The sequence below is a fragment of the Littorina saxatilis genome, linkage group LG10 (assembly GCF_037325665.1).
Source record: "Littorina saxatilis isolate snail1 linkage group LG10, US_GU_Lsax_2.0, whole genome shotgun sequence".
In the NCBI taxonomy this organism is placed as follows: Eukaryota; Metazoa; Mollusca; class Gastropoda; order Littorinimorpha; family Littorinidae; genus Littorina; species Littorina saxatilis.
In genome coordinates, this window is record NC_090254.1 from 608,310 (window position 1) to 626,318 (window position 18,009).

The 18,009-nt window shown below is 47.1% G+C and overlaps 1 protein-coding gene across 1 annotated transcript in view; it reads left to right on the forward strand.

Annotated features, from left to right (window-relative positions):
- LOC138977925 (uncharacterized) overlaps positions 1-18,009 on the forward strand; it is a 169,614-nt gene that overhangs the window by 98,407 nt on the left and 53,198 nt on the right. The window contains exon 2 of the mRNA XM_070350526.1: positions 6,748-6,951. Coding sequence (XP_070206627.1) covers positions 6,761-6,951 — 191 coding nt within the window. The 5' untranslated portion in view covers positions 6,748-6,760. The remainder of the gene's footprint in view (positions 1-6,747; positions 6,952-18,009) is intronic.

Consider the following 18,009-nt stretch of genomic DNA (forward strand, 5'->3'; position numbering starts at 1 on the left):
AACTATCAACAACCTGACTGCTTGCTGTGGTGAGTTGGAATTTGTAGATAACGTAATGTACGAAGAAGACACCATGGAGTGCCTGTCACGATATCAATTCTTTTAACATATATCACTGTGCAGAGAGAGCAGCCAGGATGTTGGTGTTGGGTATGTGACCAAGTGGAGGGATGGTCCTATCCCATGTTAAAGCCTGACACAATGTGAGACAGCCAGGATGTTGATGTGAGGTATGTGACCAAGTGGAGGGATGGTCCTATCTCATGTTAAAGCCTGACACAATGTGAGACTGACAGCCAGGATGTTGATGTGAGGTATGTGACCAAGTGGAGGGATGGTCCTATCCCATGTTAAAGCCTGACACAATGTGAGACAGCCAGGATGTTGATGTGAGGTATGTGACCAAGTGGAGGGATGGTCCTATCTCATGTTAAAGCCTGACACAATGTGAGACAGCCAGGATGTTGATGTGAGGTATGTGACCAAGTGGAGGGATGGTCCTATCTCATGTTAAAGCCTGACACAATGTGAGACTGACAGCCAGGATGTTGATGTGAGGTATGTGACCAAGTGGAGGGATGGTCCTATCCCATGTTAAAGCCTGACACAATGTGAGACGGTGAGGTGATCTGATTTCACTTTAACGCTACACAGTGACATGGGAGACCATTCAAAACGGCGTCCGGGCATTATTTGACCGCACAGCCAGTGAAACTCGAGCAGCATAGAGAGCATTAGAAATGGGATTTATTGTCACTGCAGCTGACAAATGGATGTTTTGGGATGCTTGTTTTAACTGCGTGTGATGTGCATGCAATTTGGCGTAATTCCCTAACCGCCGTTCTGTGGCGCGTGCTCCAGTGATGAACGTGTTTTGTCATTCCATAGACACTGACGGGGAGAAGCTCGTGCAAATGGCGATCAAATCAGACACGCTTGCTCACCGTTCTTACGTAATTCTTGCTTTTGAGTGTACATCGCGTGGTGTTTTGCGCACGGCGGTGTGTCGGTGTCGCTTTGATCACCCACAATGCACCGCACCCATATCAGTCTTGTTCCCAGGCCTGGGTCTTCCGTCATTTACGCTACTTGTTTGATCTGACGCATTGTTCTGACACCAGGCCTGGGTCTTCCGTCATTTACGCTACTTGTTTGATCTGACGCATTGTTCTGACACCAGGCCTGGGTCTTCCGTCATTTACGCTACTTGTTTGATCTGACGCATTGTTCTGACACCAGGCCTGGGTCTTCCGTCCTTTACGCTACTTGTTTGATCTGACGCATTGTTCTGACACCTGGCCTGGGTCTTCCGTCATTTACGCTACTCGTTTGATCTGACGCATTGTTCTGACACCAGGCCTGGGTCTTCCGTCATTTACGCTACTTGTTTGATCTGACGCATTGTTCTGACACCAGGCCTGGGTCTTCCGTCATTTACGCTACTTGTTTGATCTGACGCATTGTTCTGACACCAGGCCTGGGTCTTCCGTCATTTACGCTACTTGTTTGATCTGACGCATTGTTCTGACACCAGGCCTGGGTCTTCCGTCATTTACGCTACTCGTTTGATCTGACGCATTGTTCTGACCCCAGGCCGGTGGAATGTCCCAGAGTTCGACACGCGGGGTTTCTTTTGACGCAACCATTGTGATTGTGACCGAGATAGATGTTGAATCCAGGTCCAAGTGACCTACTGCTGTCCGTGTCCGGGAACAACACTGCTTGATACCTGTGACACCACCTGGGTGAAGTAGAGCGAAACTTATTCCCCCCTCTGCTTCTTTACCTCTGTAAACTTGTAGAGCTAGTTATTTTTCGATAAACAACCAGCAACCAAACAAATAACGAGCCAGCAACCGTTTGAATCCTCGATAGCGCAATGGGTGGAGAAGCTGTTCTGTGTCGGTACTACTTTGGGGACTGAAAAGTTCCGAACGCTCTAATGTACGAAGTATACATCTCTGGAGCAAACAATACAAACATACCGCATTTAAATTAACAACTACAGGCTTGAACACATGGATCTCCATGTAAAATCCATGAGTTCGGTTGTTTTCTGAATCTAGATCTGCCGTGCACAAACGTTCAACCACAGGCGGAAGGTATCGTCCACTGGACTACTACTATCACAGAAAGACTACAAGGTACGTCACTCACCTTCGAGTCTTCTGTGTTCTTGGAGTCGCTTCCTGGGGAAAAATATTGTTCAAGACGGTTTGCCTCTTCCTACAGTCTGTGTAAGGTCAAATAAATACAGTTGAATGATTGTTTGAACTATTATGTGCCTTTAGTTTTCAGCTTCCGTCCGCTGCAGGTTGTTTTTAACCATCATTTGGACGAATCTTCGTTTGCGAGCCGCTAATCCACGTGGGGACAAATCATGTATGCCGCACCGAATATGCATACCAGCGCTCATTGGTTAATAACAGGATATTCGATGATTATTTTCCCGTGGGTAGCTTCCCTTTGCTGCACAATATTTACATATGTTTTAGACCAATGAGCGCTGGTATGCATATTCGGTGCGGCACACATGGTTTGTCCCCAAGTGGGTTCGTTCATGGGCTGACACTGCCACGTTCACTCATGATTTTGTAAGAGTGGATTTTTACGTGTATGGCCGTTTTTACCCCGCCATTCAGGCGGCATACGCCGATTTCGGGGGCAGCATCTGGGTATTTTTGTGTTTCTCAGTATAACCCATCGAACTCTGACATGGATTACAGGATCTTTTCCGTGCGCACTTGGTCTTGTGCTTGCGCGTACAAGCAGGTCAGCACATATATGTTGACCTGTTAGATCGGAACAATCTCCACTCTTAACCCACCAGGCGGTCGCGGTCGGGATTTGAACTCACAACCTTCCGATGTCTTATCTACTACGCCACTGCGCCCGTTGTCCCGTCTCTGACGTCAGACACGTGGTGCCATTCCATTGGTCAATGTCTGTTGGTGGACTCTTTTGTTTTGCGGGCGAATGTGTTTAGTGCATCGATGACAAGCAAACAGCCATTGCATTTCGAGATCCAGCCCACGGTCACAGCGTGTGATCAAATATTTGTGCAACGTATAAAAGTAGATTACAGCTAAGGTTTGCATTGAAATCTCAAAGATGAAAATCAACAAGAGAAGATTTGCTAAGATGGAGTTGATCAAAACACAAAAGCGAAACTTAAACCAGAAGACAGGTAAACTCAGACAGGTCAAAGGAAAGTTGTTGTGAAGTAGGGAAAGAAAGAGAACTCAGTGATTGCCTGGCGTGCCCGTCATTGTCACGTGGGGGTTGATGGGGCGGACCTGGAGACGCGTGACGCGCCCCTTGTGGCCGCTCAACACAACAAGTCACTGATTACCTCCCGTGTTGTGCACCACGGAAAGCTTTCATCACGCGCTTGGCGGCCGGCTAGGTGGGATTGTCGGAACAGTAACTGGGAGGGGAGGTAATTAATCATTCCCATAGAAACGATAGGCAATTAATTCTTCCCAGTGGGTGGCATCGTCCCGCATTTAGAGGGTCACGTGACCACCCGTCTTGTAACGGTCTGTGACTACAACCCTTGTGACAAGGGACGCTATTCTTCACAGACAACTCTTCTCACACCCACACCTACTCGTGCATCATTGCCCCCCCCCCCACCTTGTAGTCTCTGAGTTTGTCAGCGCCCCCACCCCCCCCCCCCACCTTGTAGTCTCTGAGTTTGTCAGCGCCCCCACCCCCCCCCCCCACCTTGTAGTCTCTGAGTTTGTCAGCGCCCCCACCCCCCCCCCCCCCCACCTTGTAGTCTCTGAGTGTGTCAGCGCCCCCCCCCCCCACCTTGTAGTCTCTGAGTTTGTCAGCGCCCCCCCCCCCCACCTTGTAGTCTCTGAGTTTGTCAGCGCCCCCACCCCCCCCCCCCCCCACCTTGTAGTCTCTGAGTTTGTCAGCGCCCCCCCCCCCCCCCCCCACCTTGTAGTCTCTGAGTTTGTCAGCGCCCCCCCCCCCCCCCCCCCACCTTGTAGTCTCTGAGTTTGTCAGCGCCCCCACCCCCCCCCCCACCTTGTAGTCTCTGAGTGTGTCAGCGCCCCCCCCCACCTTGTAGTCTCTGAGTTTGTCAGCGCCCCCCCCCCCCCACCTTGTAGTCTCTGAGTTTGTCAGCGCCCCCACCCCCCCCCCCCCACCTTGTAGTCTCTGAGTTTGTCAGCGCCCCCCCCCCCCCCCCCCCCACACCTTGTAGTCTCTGAGTGTGTCAGCGCCCCCCCCCCCCCCACCCCACCTTGTAGTCTCTGAGTGTGTCAGCGCCCCCCTGTTTACGTGTAAATAACGTCAGGTTTTAATGAACTTTTCCATTCATGGTACGTGTGAATTCCCCACAGAGGGAACTCAGGTTTTCCCCTGGATGTTGACCGTATTCACTGCTGTCCGGAGGGAGCGTAGCGACAGCGGGAAACAGGGCGACACAACGAGAGCGGGACGGGTGTCCGGCAAACAAAGTAACCCACACAAAACTGGGCCGTCATGCTGACTTCATACAGCCTCAAATTAATGAGGCGAAGTTTACGAAACGACGCGTTGGCACAGAATTTAGTTTTTATGAAAAATCTTCGCAAAGTCGACTTCGGGCTTACTTAAGGAGGCCATGGTGAAAAGTAGCCATCTGTAAGCCAGAACGACGGAGACACAGACACACTGCACTGTGAATAAGACTTGTGATGGTGTTAGCATGCTGTCACGTGATAAAGACCCGGGGAAGACACGCACGCATGTCAGTAGGCCAGCACCACTGAAGCCGTTTGACATTTAAAGCCCCACTCCGCCTCACAGGAGGTTTACAGAACGATGGCATCTTTCACTAAAACAGCAATACTAACCTAATCGAACACAACCGCAATAGCATTCAACAACATGACATGACAATTACAGATCACTTGAATTGCTATTCGCAAGCGTAAACCACACACCAGTTCTCGTGGTTTATTCAACCCCCGAGCCATCGGGGCCCCGTGTGACCAACATTTTTCAAACACGATCAATTAAATCGTTTGTGCTTTCAATGCTACTCTAAATTTGCAAAAGCATGTTACTGTGCACCTCTAAAACTAAAATACAACAACTGACTGATAGTGACACGAACAAAGTGGCGGCGTCTTCACATAAACTGTTGCGGTTTGTGGAAACGCCGTCTGCGTGGGCAATGACAAGATGCAGATCATTGGATGTGATAGTAGTAGCCATGTCGCGGAAGTACGTTTGTATGCGTGCAATACTCAATCTACACAGCTACAGGCACAGCAACAAATATACAATGTTCGAAAAGGGAAAACAATTGTATCGTTTTTGGTAGCCTACTTCCCCGTCATCAAATGAAAAGAGCTGCATCTTACACGCACCATTCAACTCACTCACCCACCTCGCTTGACATACATCCGGGCTCCCTACTTTTAAAACTTCGAACAGTACTGACTTTGTCTTGATGATAACAGAATTATTTTGTCTTTTCACAAGGTTTGTCTCACAAGCTGTACATTCATTTTTTAGAAGTTAAGTCTAGTACCATAACGAGGCGTCCGATTGTCAACGCAAAATACATTCTTTGAACAATTCTCGCCCTCAATGGAGATCTCGCGCACCTAGAGTGTTTTCTGACGGTGAGTGTTTAAACGGAAGGATGATTAAACTGTAGGTAAAAGCCTCGCAGTGTCCGTGGCCAGAAACTGATGGATTACGGGAGGCGGAGTGGGCCTTTAAATGTGTGTGACACGATGGAATGAATCATGCTGTTTGCGGACAGTGCTAGCTGCTGTGGTCTTCGTGTTTAGAAACAGCCTGGCCACAGCTGACAACTCTCCCGCCATCCCGGGTATAGAGAGCGTGACGGGTACTTCTGTCGTTGGGACCCTTTGCAACAAGTGGTGTTTTCCCACAGTCCTATTGGCGATTACCCTGAGACTGTATCATCATTCCTGTGGTCCGTTCGGTCCTCCACTGTGACTGTATCATCATTCCTGTGGTCCGTTCGGTCCTCCACTGTGACTGTATCATCATTCCTGTGGTCCGTTCGGTCCTCCACTGTGACTGTATCATCATTCCTATGGTCCGTTCGGTCCTCCACTGAGACTGTATCATCATTCCTATGGTCCGTTCGGTCCTCCACTGAGACTGTATCATCATTCCTGTGGTCCGTTCGGTCCTCCACTGTGACTGTATCATCATTCCTGTGGTCCGTTCGGTCCTCCACTGTGACTGTATCATCATTCCTATGGTCCGTTCGGTCCTCCACTGTGACTGTATCATCATTCCTATGGTCCGTTCGGTCCTCCACTGAGACTGAATCATCATTCATATGGTCCGTTCGGTCCTCCACTGCTCACACAAACAACAGTCACGTCCAGTAACTCTCTTGGCTGAGTGTAGTGTGCAAGAAGTGAGTTGTCTGCTGTCTCGGAAGTTTGGGGGATGAGTGTTGGTTTCAGACTTGCGTCTTGTGATCGCAATGGTATCACCATCCGTTGAGCTAATCTACCGTACACCTCGGATGGGGCGTCATGAATGATTGGTAGTCAAAGACTGCAAGGTCGTATGTTGTTACCGTACACCTCGTCGTTTTAGGCAGAAATACTGTCGCTGTTTAGTGTATTTGACGATTGCAAACGCTGGGAGATATAACTTTGTGAAGCCGCATTGGCGTTGTTGAATGAAGTGCGCAAGATGGAGTGCATGCTGACGATGTGACATGGATCGTCCTATAGAGTTGGACCTTCTTGTCCCCAGCTCGGGAGACGGAATGCAGATGACCAACGGAAATAACGAGAAGCTGGGCATGGTGGAGTTTTCCCACAATGCCTCACTACCGGAAGGTGGCAAGGGCAAGCGAAGGACGCCGACGTGGTGCGAGGTGTGGGTGGACTTTACTCAGAACACGACCATCCACGGTCTCCGCTTCGTCTGGATGCAGCACGCCTTCCTCGCCAGGAAGTAAGTGTCTTTTACCTGTGTGTGTGTGTGTGTATGTGTGTATGTGTGTGTGTGTGTGTGTGTGTGTGTGTGTGTGTGTGTGTGTGTGTGCGTGTGTGTGTGCATCATACGAGTATTCCTCACTGTCTGACCAGTCACAATTAAATCCAATAACAGATATACTGCTCACATTCCAAAATTCAGAATACAAACTCAAACAAGAATTGTAAGTTATTGGAACGTTTGGTTTAAACAAGTTTATTCAATACATTCCATTGGTACTATTACCGCATACATGAAATAAGGAACATGGAGCACAACAAGCTAGGCTTATGAGCGTACTCTTAAAAGCAAATGAAATTTGGCGGACGATTTTAATATAACAAGTTTGAAATAATGTCAAAATAATAATGGTAAATTATGGTAGACAAACATGTAACAATAAAAGGAAAAAAAAACAAAAGAAAAAAAAACCCAATGCTAAACTAACAACAGTACTCACACGCGCTCGCACACTCACTCGCACACACACGCATACAATGACTTCCACATGGTAGAAAATAGAATACTACCAGAACAAGGAAATGTAAACAGTACTGCACATGGTCGTTTCGAACATGGATGAGATAAATGCATTCATTATTCAAAACGTTTGCTTAATAAGATAAACCTGAATAACTGGTCAAATATCAATGCATTTTCGCTGTCTGACTTGTCTCTATTGCCATACAGAAAATCATCAGCGGTTAGCAAATCATAGTTGGGCAGTGTTGACAAGGTGACTTCACGTATTTGAAGAGATAAGGGGCAATGAAAAATATAGTGCTCCGCATTTTCAACACGATAACCACAAGTGCATGACGGGTCGGGAATTAAATGTCTGTCAAATAGATCACTATTTAGATTGCTGATCCTCAATCTCAGTCTGCAATGGATAATTTCTGATTTTCGATCAGATGTGTATCTATACGAGGGAACAACAGAATCATCAGAACTAATACGTTTTTTAAATAACCCAATAGAATCAAGTTGTTTTACAGTATCTGGAAGCTCATTCCACAGGGAAGTCGAAGACAGAAAAAATGACTTTTTATACAATTCAGTTCGAGAGTGAGGAGTCTGTCTGTCAAGTGGTCTTCGTCTATGGTAAGGGTTCACAGAAGCAACGAGAGGAGGCAGACGTTCTAGTAAGTATGGTGGCACGCGTGCATTAACTAATTTGAAATACAAAATCAATTTGTGTCTTTTTCGCCTCTCCTTCAGTGTTGTAAATCCTGATTCATCGTACACTTTTTGGTGACTCGTGCCACGAACTGCACCAATAATGGTTCTTATGGCATCAAGATGCAAGTTTTCTAATAAAGTAGCTAATCTGTCAGAACAGTTATCCCAAATGACGTCAGAAAAATCAAAATGGGGAATAATAAAAGATGTATACATAAGTTCAAGTGCCTTTCGGCTAAGGCGATACTTATAGGACCGAAAACATGAGAAAAGAACACGTACTTTAGATATAATTGACTGAACATGTGATTCCCATTTGCAGTCGCTCTGAATCAGTACACCAAGATGTTTGTGAACGTCGTTTTCTCTCAGAATTTGTACTCGCGGCTTCTTTGGTTTTTCTGACTAAGGGACAACGCGGAACACAGATGTTTTTCTTTGGCTCGTTTTATTTAGTTCTTTTGATCTGCGTCCGGTGAAAACTGCACAAGTGCAACAGAAGCGATACTAGACTATAAAAAACGTCGTCACGGCAAATGTAAAACTAAAAACGCGTGCGAAAGCCGAACGCGTCAAGGCCACGGTCACACTAAGAAAATAGAAACTTTACTATGAATTTCAACCTTACAAAAAACGCAACTTTAGCGGATCAAACAGAAACGAAGATTTAGACTTAATAAACACAGTTACACTTTAAAAGTTAACGAAACTCGAGAAAAACACGGCCCCAACGCGAAAGACGACCGCACACCGAAAGAAGATTACTTATAAGTATGTCAATCAATGGAAAAAGTAGAAAACGTTACATATCAAAACATTTCTAAGTTACGTTTAACAAAAGGCAATATAAACGGAGTTACAGCACTCAATCACTGCAAAAAAAAAGGAAGCAGAAATGAGAAAGACAGAAATACTGAACAGAGAAAGAAGGAGACAGAATGAGTGACTAACAGACAGTGAACACCAAAGGATACAGCTCTGGACAAAAACAGGTGCTAAGGAACGATACAGAGCAATGGTACATGCAAATCTTTATAAACAACATTAAAGAAAACGCGTACATACCCTATATATGGCGTCAAAAACCAAACAAAAGCAGTCACTCCCTGTTTACTCCAAACAAAAGCCGCTGAGAGCGAAACGAATACGACGACAAAACAGTGACGTTTTATGATGACGTAAAAACTGGACTGACGACACGCTGACTTTGTACAACATAATTGAACACACGGGTCAAGAAAGACAACCTACGGGATTAGAAAAAGTAACTTTCCAGCGGTTCTTTCCCTTGGACCAAAAACTTACAACTAAAACAAAGGAAGCAATTAAGCTGAAGGCTTACCTAGCAAAGGCCAAACGATTAATAAGAACAAACAAGGGTGGAAACTATAAAGCTCACAAATTAAAAGTCACTAAAGGAAGGACAAAGCTCTTACAGTCTATCTCTCTGTGCACTGAGAGAACAACCAGGCTTAATTGAGGAAGATAAGGGAAGTAGGGGAATCAGCAGGTGATTTAACAGCACAAACGGCGGTTTACGGACTATATATGTGACACGCAGAAACAAAGAGAATAGTAAATAAAGTGAAAGAAAACCAGCCCACACACAGGGGCAAGAACACCCCCGGCCTTGACACCTCAGAGTCAACCAAAAAAGGGGTTAACAGGGTTACTTCAAAGTGCCAGAACGAAACTTAAAATCAGTTCAAATACTACGCCAAATTTGTTTTAGCGCGACCAAAAAATCCTCACAATCTTTACGTTCAAAACCAATTACATCATAACTATGATGCTTGGTTACCTTACGATACTTCAAATACCACGCCAAATTTGTTTTAGCGCGACCAAAAAATCCTCACAATCTTTACGTTCAAAACCAATTACATCATAACTATGATGCTTGGTTACCTTACGATACTTCAAATACCACGCCAAATTTGTTTTAGCGCGACCAAACATTCCTCACAATATTTACGTTCAAAACCAATTACATCATAACTATGATGCTTGGTTACCTTACGATACAATTGACTGGTCAACTACGTCTCATAGTTGCTACAGACCTTCACCTCATTAGAATATTCCTATGATTTAGGAAACGATCAATATTTAGACCCTGGTAACGACTCAAAAGGCAGACTCAAAATACTGTTATAGCTGTAATCATGAAACACATGAATCAAACCCGAAGACAAAGGATACTCAGTCTCAAAGCCCTTCTTAGGCTTCATTTGTCTCTTTACAGACAACAGTGTTCAGCAATCAACGAAGTGTCACTTGTCGCACACAGACAACGGTATCAGTTTGTGAATAGGCCTGTCAAGCGACGTATGGTGGACAACCAGGTTTCCCTTGCGGTCCTTGCTAGTCACACCCAGCTGGATTTGGACCGAGCGAACCAGCCCGTCATGACCTGGATAGACCTTCTTCACTCTGGCGAGCTTCCAGGAGCCGCGTGGGGTCCCTTCGTCCATCAGCAGAACGACGTCGTCTTCCTTCGGGACATCCTTCTGGTGGAACCACTTACGGCGCCTCTGCAGAGACGCAATGTACTCTCCTCTCCAACGAGCCCAAAACTGTTCAGCGAGGTACTGCACACGACGCCATCGTTTTCTGGAGTACAGATCCTGTCTCTTGAACTCGCCAGGAGGGGGAAACACGGGCTCGGGTTTGAGCGTCAGAAGGTGATTGGGGGTCAAAGGGTCGAGGGAGGTGGGATCTTCCAGATCCTGTGTACACAAGGGCCGGTTGTTGATGATGGCGGCGACCTCGTGTAGAAGAGTGGCGAGAGTCACAGTCGACAGCTTTTCAGAGTGTTCACACAGCAAGCCCGCGAGGACTTGACGGACAGTACGAATGAGCCTCTCCCACACTCCACCGAAATGACTGGCGGATGGAGGGTTGAAGGCGAACACGCATCCCCTCTGTAACATGGCCTCGTCAACTTTCATCTTGTCCATCTCCTTGAAGGCTTGGCGTAGCTCTCTGTCAGCACCAATGAAATTGGTGCCCCTGTCACAGCGTATCAGCTTCACATTACCGCGTATGGCAATGAATCTTCGGAGCCCACAGATGAAGGCGTCAGTGGAGAGGTCTTCCAGTGTCTCTAAGTGGACGGCTCTGGAGGCGAGGCATGTCAATATAAGGCCGTATCTCTTCACATTCCTTCTTCCGTCCTTGACTTCGAAAGGGCCGAAACAGTCAAGACCAGTGTTTGTGAAGGGCGGGGCGGCTTCGACTCTGTCACTGGGAAGATTGGCCATTTTCTGAGAGCTTGGTCTTCCTCTTAATCGGGCGCAGTGAATGCACCGATGTATGACTGATGAAACGACCTTTCTGGCACCACAAATCCAGATACCATTGGACAAAAGAGAGCTCATAGTGGTTGTTCTTCCCATATGTGCGACCTTGGTGTGATGGTGTCTAGCCAGCAGCAGTGACATGTGACTGTCCTTGGGGAGGATGATGGGGTGCTTTACTTCGTACGTGTCTGAAGAGTGATCGATTCGTCCACCCACTCTCAAAAAACCCTTGTGATCCGTAAAGGCGTCAAGCCGACGCAGCTCCGGATGAGTCGTTCTTTGACCTGAGGGGTAGTGCTGCTCTTGGATGCTGATGACGATTTTCTTGAAGGCCAAATCTTGTGACGTTAACGACAAGGGCGTGGCAGCTGCTCTTGTCATTCTCCTTTGCCGAGCTCGTTTGGCCCATGACAACAGACGTGTGACAACCCGGATCAGTCTGTTCAGTGATGAAAATCTCCTGACGATTTCTTCGCAGTCGCTGTGCGTCTCAACCTGGACCTTTGTTTGGTACGCTTTGACTTCAGCGTCATCATGAGCGACTGAAACGTCTGGCACCTCGTACGACACTGGTTCACGCTTGAGAAATTCAGGTCCTGAATGCCAGTTCGAGTTCTTCAATTCAGCCACGCTCAAGCCTCTGGAAGCGTGATCAGCAGGGTTTTCCTTCGATGCCACATGATGCCATTGTTGGGGCTTGCTGAACTCCAGGATTTGCTGGATGCGATTGGCCACAAACGTGTGGAATCTCTTGCTTTCATTGTACAGGTAGCCAAGTACGACTCTCGAATCAGACCAAAAGTGATGTAGAGCATGGAGATGTGCAAACTCCCTTTGAAGAAAGCGAGCGATCTTCACTGAGAGGACAGCAGCCTGAAGTTCAAGACGTGGCACAGTGACAGAACGGACGGGAGCCACCTTAGATTTGGCCATGACGACGGCGCAGTGAGGTCTTCCTTGTTTGTCAACAATCCTGAGGTAGGAGCACTCTCCATAACCGACAGTGGAGGCATCTGCAAAGTGGTGAAACTCTACCAGGCGCCATGGCAAGACTGACTCGGGGAAGTAGTAGCGTGGGATGGATATCGTTGAAAGGGCAGTGACGTCACATAGCCACTCACTCCACTTTACTGCCAGCTCGACAGGAAGTGCTTGGTCCCAATCAAGACCACTCTTGCAGGCCTCTTGCAGAATCATTCTTCCCCTGAGCACCACGGGAGAGATCAGTCCGAGGGGATCGAATATGGAGGCGACTGTAGAAAGTACGCCCCTCTTTGTCGATGGTTGGTTGTTTGGTTTGTTGAGAAAGTTCAAAGAGTCTGTCGCAAGAGTCCATCTCACTCCCAGAGCTCTTTCCGCTGAGCCTTCTGTTTTCAGGTCCTTGTTCACCTGAACAATTTGAACAACTTCAGAAGGGGGGAAACTCGTCAGCACCTTGGGTTCGTTTGAGGCTATTTTGTGCAGCCTCAGACTTCCTTCCTTGCAGATTTGACGTGCGCCTTCAAGGACATCAACGGCATCTGAAACGTTGTCGTTCGAGTGGAGGCCGTCATCAACGTAGAAGTCTCTCTGGATGAACTCTGCAGCCTGTGGGTTGAGATGGGAATTGTCCTGAGCCAGCCGCCTCAGGGCAAAATTTGCGCAGCCTGGTGACGATGCCGCTCCAAACAGGTGTACTCTCATCCTGTAATCCTTTGGCTCTTGGTTTAGGTCATTGTCAGGCCACCACAAGAATCGTAGGTAGTCTCGGTGTCTTGGGGCAACATGGAACTGGTGAAACATGCGTTCAACGTCGCATGTCACTGCCACGGGTTTCAGTCTGAACCGGCAGAGAACTCCGATGAGTGAATTCAACAAGTCAGGGCCTGTCAGAAGGTGGTCGTTGATATTAGTTCCTTGGCATTGAGCGGCGCAGTCAAACACCACCCTCACTTTGCCTGGTTTGTTAGGGTTGTAAACCCCATGGTGCGGAATGTACCAGCAGGAGTCTGTCTGCAGCTCGTCGTTGGGGATAATCTCAGCATCGCCCTGCTTGACCATATCTTGGACAAAGTTTTTGTACAGAAGAAAGTGCTGGTCGTCTTTCTGAAACCTTCGTTTAAGGTTCATGAGTCGGCGTAGCGCGACATGACGGTTGTTTGGCAGTTTTGGGTCGTCTTGCTTGAAAGGGAGAGGCAGCTCATAATGTCCCTCATCATTGACCTTGGTGTTCTCAGTCAGGATCTTTATGAATCGATGGTCTTCTTGTGATAACGGCTGTTCGTTAGGGCAAGCAAAGTCTTGTTCCATCATCTTGATCAGTTGTTCATTTGTGGCTTCCTTTGTGCGAAACCCGATCGACCCATTGTGCAGTGAGCTTCCTGCTGTTTTTTCCTGTTTGATGCGAAACACTTGAGCGGCATGGTCAGGTTCCTTGTCGTAGCTGGCGGGCATCTGTCCAAGTATGCCCCATCCAAGTCGCGTTCTCTGGGCGTATGGCAAACCTGGGTCACCGTACTCAATCTGTAGGGGGCGCAGCGCTTCTGAAACGTTCACTCCCAACAAGAGACCTATGGGAACGTCAAGGAAGGGCGGGAACTGCTCACTCAGATGGCTCAGATGAGGAATGTTTTTCACGACTTCACAAGTGGGAACGTGTCTTTTGTCCACACAGAGTTCTTCTTGAGAGTATGCTGTCGGGACGTCAATGAAGTCTTGGGCGTTGTATGCTCTTACTCTCAGGTCTGAAAGGGCGTGACACCGTACGGTTTCTTTGGACGTCGTGAGTGTCGAGAGGGTGAGGACAGCATCTCGTTTATCAAGGTCAAGCTTTTCAGCTACTGTGTCAAGGACAAAGGACGTGTCGCTCATGGTGTCTAGCATGGCGTATACTAGTTCTTCCTTCTCGGGATGGGACCTTGCGGAGACGTAGACAGGAATGTACAGGGAGTAGAATCTTCCTGCGACGTGTTGCTCGTCAGAATTTTCAGTTTTCAGGCACCTCGGTGCATCGACATCTGTCTCCACCCGTTCTTGACCTACAGCGCAATACGCACTTGCTCTCTGGGCTTGTTCCGCATGGTTGTTCTCTTTAGAATTAGGGTTATAATCAGGGTCGTGCATCCCGGTGACATGTTTTCCTTTGCATTTTTGGCAAGTAACGGTCAACTTGCAGTCTCGTGCACGGTGGGTAGAACGGAGACACCTGAAGCACAGGCGCTCCTTCATCGCAGTCTCCTTTCTTTCCCTGTAGGGGATTGAGGCGAATTTCTGGCACTGAGATAGGAAGTGCATCTCCTTGCAGAATAGGCAAGTCGGCTTTCTAAATTGACCTTGACTTGCAGAGTCGTTCGAGTTTGACTTCTCTTCAGCAGCAGCTGTCTCGCATCGACCTTCTTCTTGGGAGTGTAGGTTGGTGCTGAAACTGCCGACCGATCTGCCTGCTTTGTCCGCTGCGGGGTCCTGCATCACTGGCTTCTTAGGCCCCAGCGAGGGCACGTGCTTGAGGGCGCTACTTTCAAAGTGAAGAAAGTCGACAAAGTATTGGAAACTAGGGTACAAGCGGGTATCTCTCTTCATGGCTTCCACTTTCCGTGACCAGGTGTGCATGAGCGGACGAGGTATCTTCTGAACCAGCCTGTTGATGTACGACGGGTCATCGAGAATGCTCAGACCTCGAATCTTCTTGGACATCGCTTGACATTGACGCAAGTAGTCGGCGAAGCAGGTCAGTGCGGTACAGTCATTTGACTTTATCTCTGGCCAGCTCTCCAGCTTCTCCTTGAGGGACTCCGAGATCGTATAATCTTCACCGAAGCGGTCCTTCAAGATGTCCAAGGCTCTCGTGTATGATGTTTCACTAAGTTCGTAATACAGGTCACCCACAGCCTCCTTCGCCGGGCCTTCTACGTGGTCTCTCAGGATTAGCATCTTGTCTTCAGGCCTCACGGCGTCGCTGCGGACTAGGTGTTGAAATGCCGCAATCCACGCTGGGTAAGCCAGCGGATCTCCCTTGAAAACAGTAGGCCGTGGAATAGGAAGTCTCGATATTGTGAGAGCCTCCGCTAGAGACTTCACCAGAGTTTGCGACTCTGCCGAATGCGGGTCGGAGCTAGGGTTTGCGTATGCGGGCACGAAGGGAAGAGCTTGGTTGGACAGACGCTGGTCATAAGCGTGGTCCTGGTTCCAGGGAGGAGGCGCACCATAATACGTCGTGCCGTTATAATGCTGTGGGCTTTCCTTCCTTGCAGGAAATGGGTTTTGCTGAGATGTAAGCATAGTCTCTTTACGTGTGTCTTGAGACTTGCTGGTTTGCCTGATGCCTTGGAACTTGTCACCCTGGGGGTGAGAGTCAGACGTAGCATTAAAAGATCTATCAGCCGCGACTACGTCAGCTCCTGGCACCAGACTTCCACCAGTGCGACCAAGGTACAGGTCGCGCACTCGATTCAGCGCTGGAAGCTCGGACAGTGAAGAGTGATTTTCATCCTTATACTCTTCATCAAGGACAGCGGCGGCAGCTTGAATAGCTTCCAATTCCACATTCATCATGACTTGCTCATTTTCTGTTTTAAGTCTCGACAGCCGGTCTTTCATCTCGTTCATTTTTCTCGTTTTCTCTGCTTCCTGTACTTTCCTTTGAGCATCCTCTTCCTCTATTCTTCGCTGCATTTCTAATACAGCTCTTTGTCTCTGCTCTAACTCGGTCCTAGCTTGCTGACGCACTCTCATGGCAGCGAGGTCTGACTTCAAAATTAGCCTTTTCGAGCCTGTCGATGAAGTCGACTTCAAGCTGTGTACACTCAGTGTTCTGCGCTGAGCAAAATCCTGGACGGCGTCAGTGGGGTCCATCGTATTAATACTTGCTGTCTTGGTGGTCTTGTCCCCCGACCATATGGGTTTTCACTGTACTCGCGGCTTCTTTGGTTTTTTTGACTAAGGGACAACGCGGAACACAGATGTTTTTCTTTGGCTCGTTTTATTTAGTTCTTTTGATCTGCGTCCGGTGAAAACTGCACAAGTGCAACAGAAGCGATACTAGACTATAAAAAACGTCGTCACGGCAAATGTAAAACTAAAAACGCGTGCGAAAGCCGAACGCGTCAAGGCCACGGTCACACTAAGAAAATAGAAACTTTACTATGAATTTCAACCTTACAAAAAACGCAACTTTAGCGGATCAAACAGAAACGAAGATTTAGACTTAATAAACACAGTTACACTTTAAAAGTTAACGAAACTCGAGAAAAACACGGCCCCAACGCGAAAGACGACCGCACACCGAAAGAAGATTACTTATAAGTATGTCAATCAATGGAAAAAGTAGAAAACGTTACATATCAAAACATTTCTAAGTTACGTTTAACAAAAGGCAATATAAACGGAGTTACAGCACTCAATCACTGCAAAAAAAAAGGAAGCAGAAATGAGAAAGACAGAAATACTGAACAGAGAAAGAAGGAGACAGAATGAGTGACTAACAGACAGTGAACACCAAAGGATACAGCTCTGGACAAAAACAGGTGCTAAGGAACGATACAGAGCAATGGTACATGCAAATCTTTATAAACAACATTAAAGAAAACGCGTACATACCCTATATATGGCGTCAAAAACCAAACAAAAGCAGTCACTCCCTGTTTACTCCAAACAAAAGCCGCTGAGAGCGAAACGAATACGACGACAAAACAGTGACGTTTTATGATGACGTAAAAACTGGACTGACGACACGCTGACTTTGTACAACATAATTGAACACACGGGTCAAGAAAGACAACCTACGGGATTAGAAAAAGTAACTTTCCAGCGGTTCTTTCCCTTGGACCAAAAACTTACAACTAAAACAAAGGAAGCAATTAAGCTGAAGGCTTACCTAGCAAAGGCCAAACGATTAATAAGAACAAACAAGGGTGGAAACTATAAAGCTCACAAATTAAAAGTCACTAAAGGAAGGACAAAGCTCTTACAGTCTATCTCTCTGTGCACTGAGAGAACAACCAGGCTTAATTGAGGAAGATAAGGGAAGTAGGGGAATCAGCAGGTGATTTAACAGCACAAACGGCGGTTTACGGACTATATATGTGACACGCAGAAACAAAGAGAATAGTAAATAAAGTGAAAGAAAACCAGCCCACACACAGGGGCAAGAACAGAATTGTTCCATCAAATACAAGAGGAAGGGTTTCAGGCATTCTATTTCCAGAAAAGGTCATCAAATCTGTTTTTAAATTATTGAAATTAACTTTCCATTTTTCCGCCCAGTGTGCAATTTTGGCTAAGTCTGCATTTAAGATCTGTGTCCGCGTGTTTGCATCATTTAGAGATAAATACAAACTGGTATCATCAGCAAAAAGTTTAATGACAGATTCGATATTAATGACAATATCGTTAATGTACACAAGGAACAACAAGGGCCCCAGAACAGAACCTTGGGGAACACCTGAACAAACACGTCCGTATGTCGATTTCCTGCCTTGGATAACAACGGCTTGTAACCTGCCTGTCAAATAATCTTCAAACCATTTTAATAAAACACCTCTTATGCCTATAGCATATAATTTATGCAACAAACCCT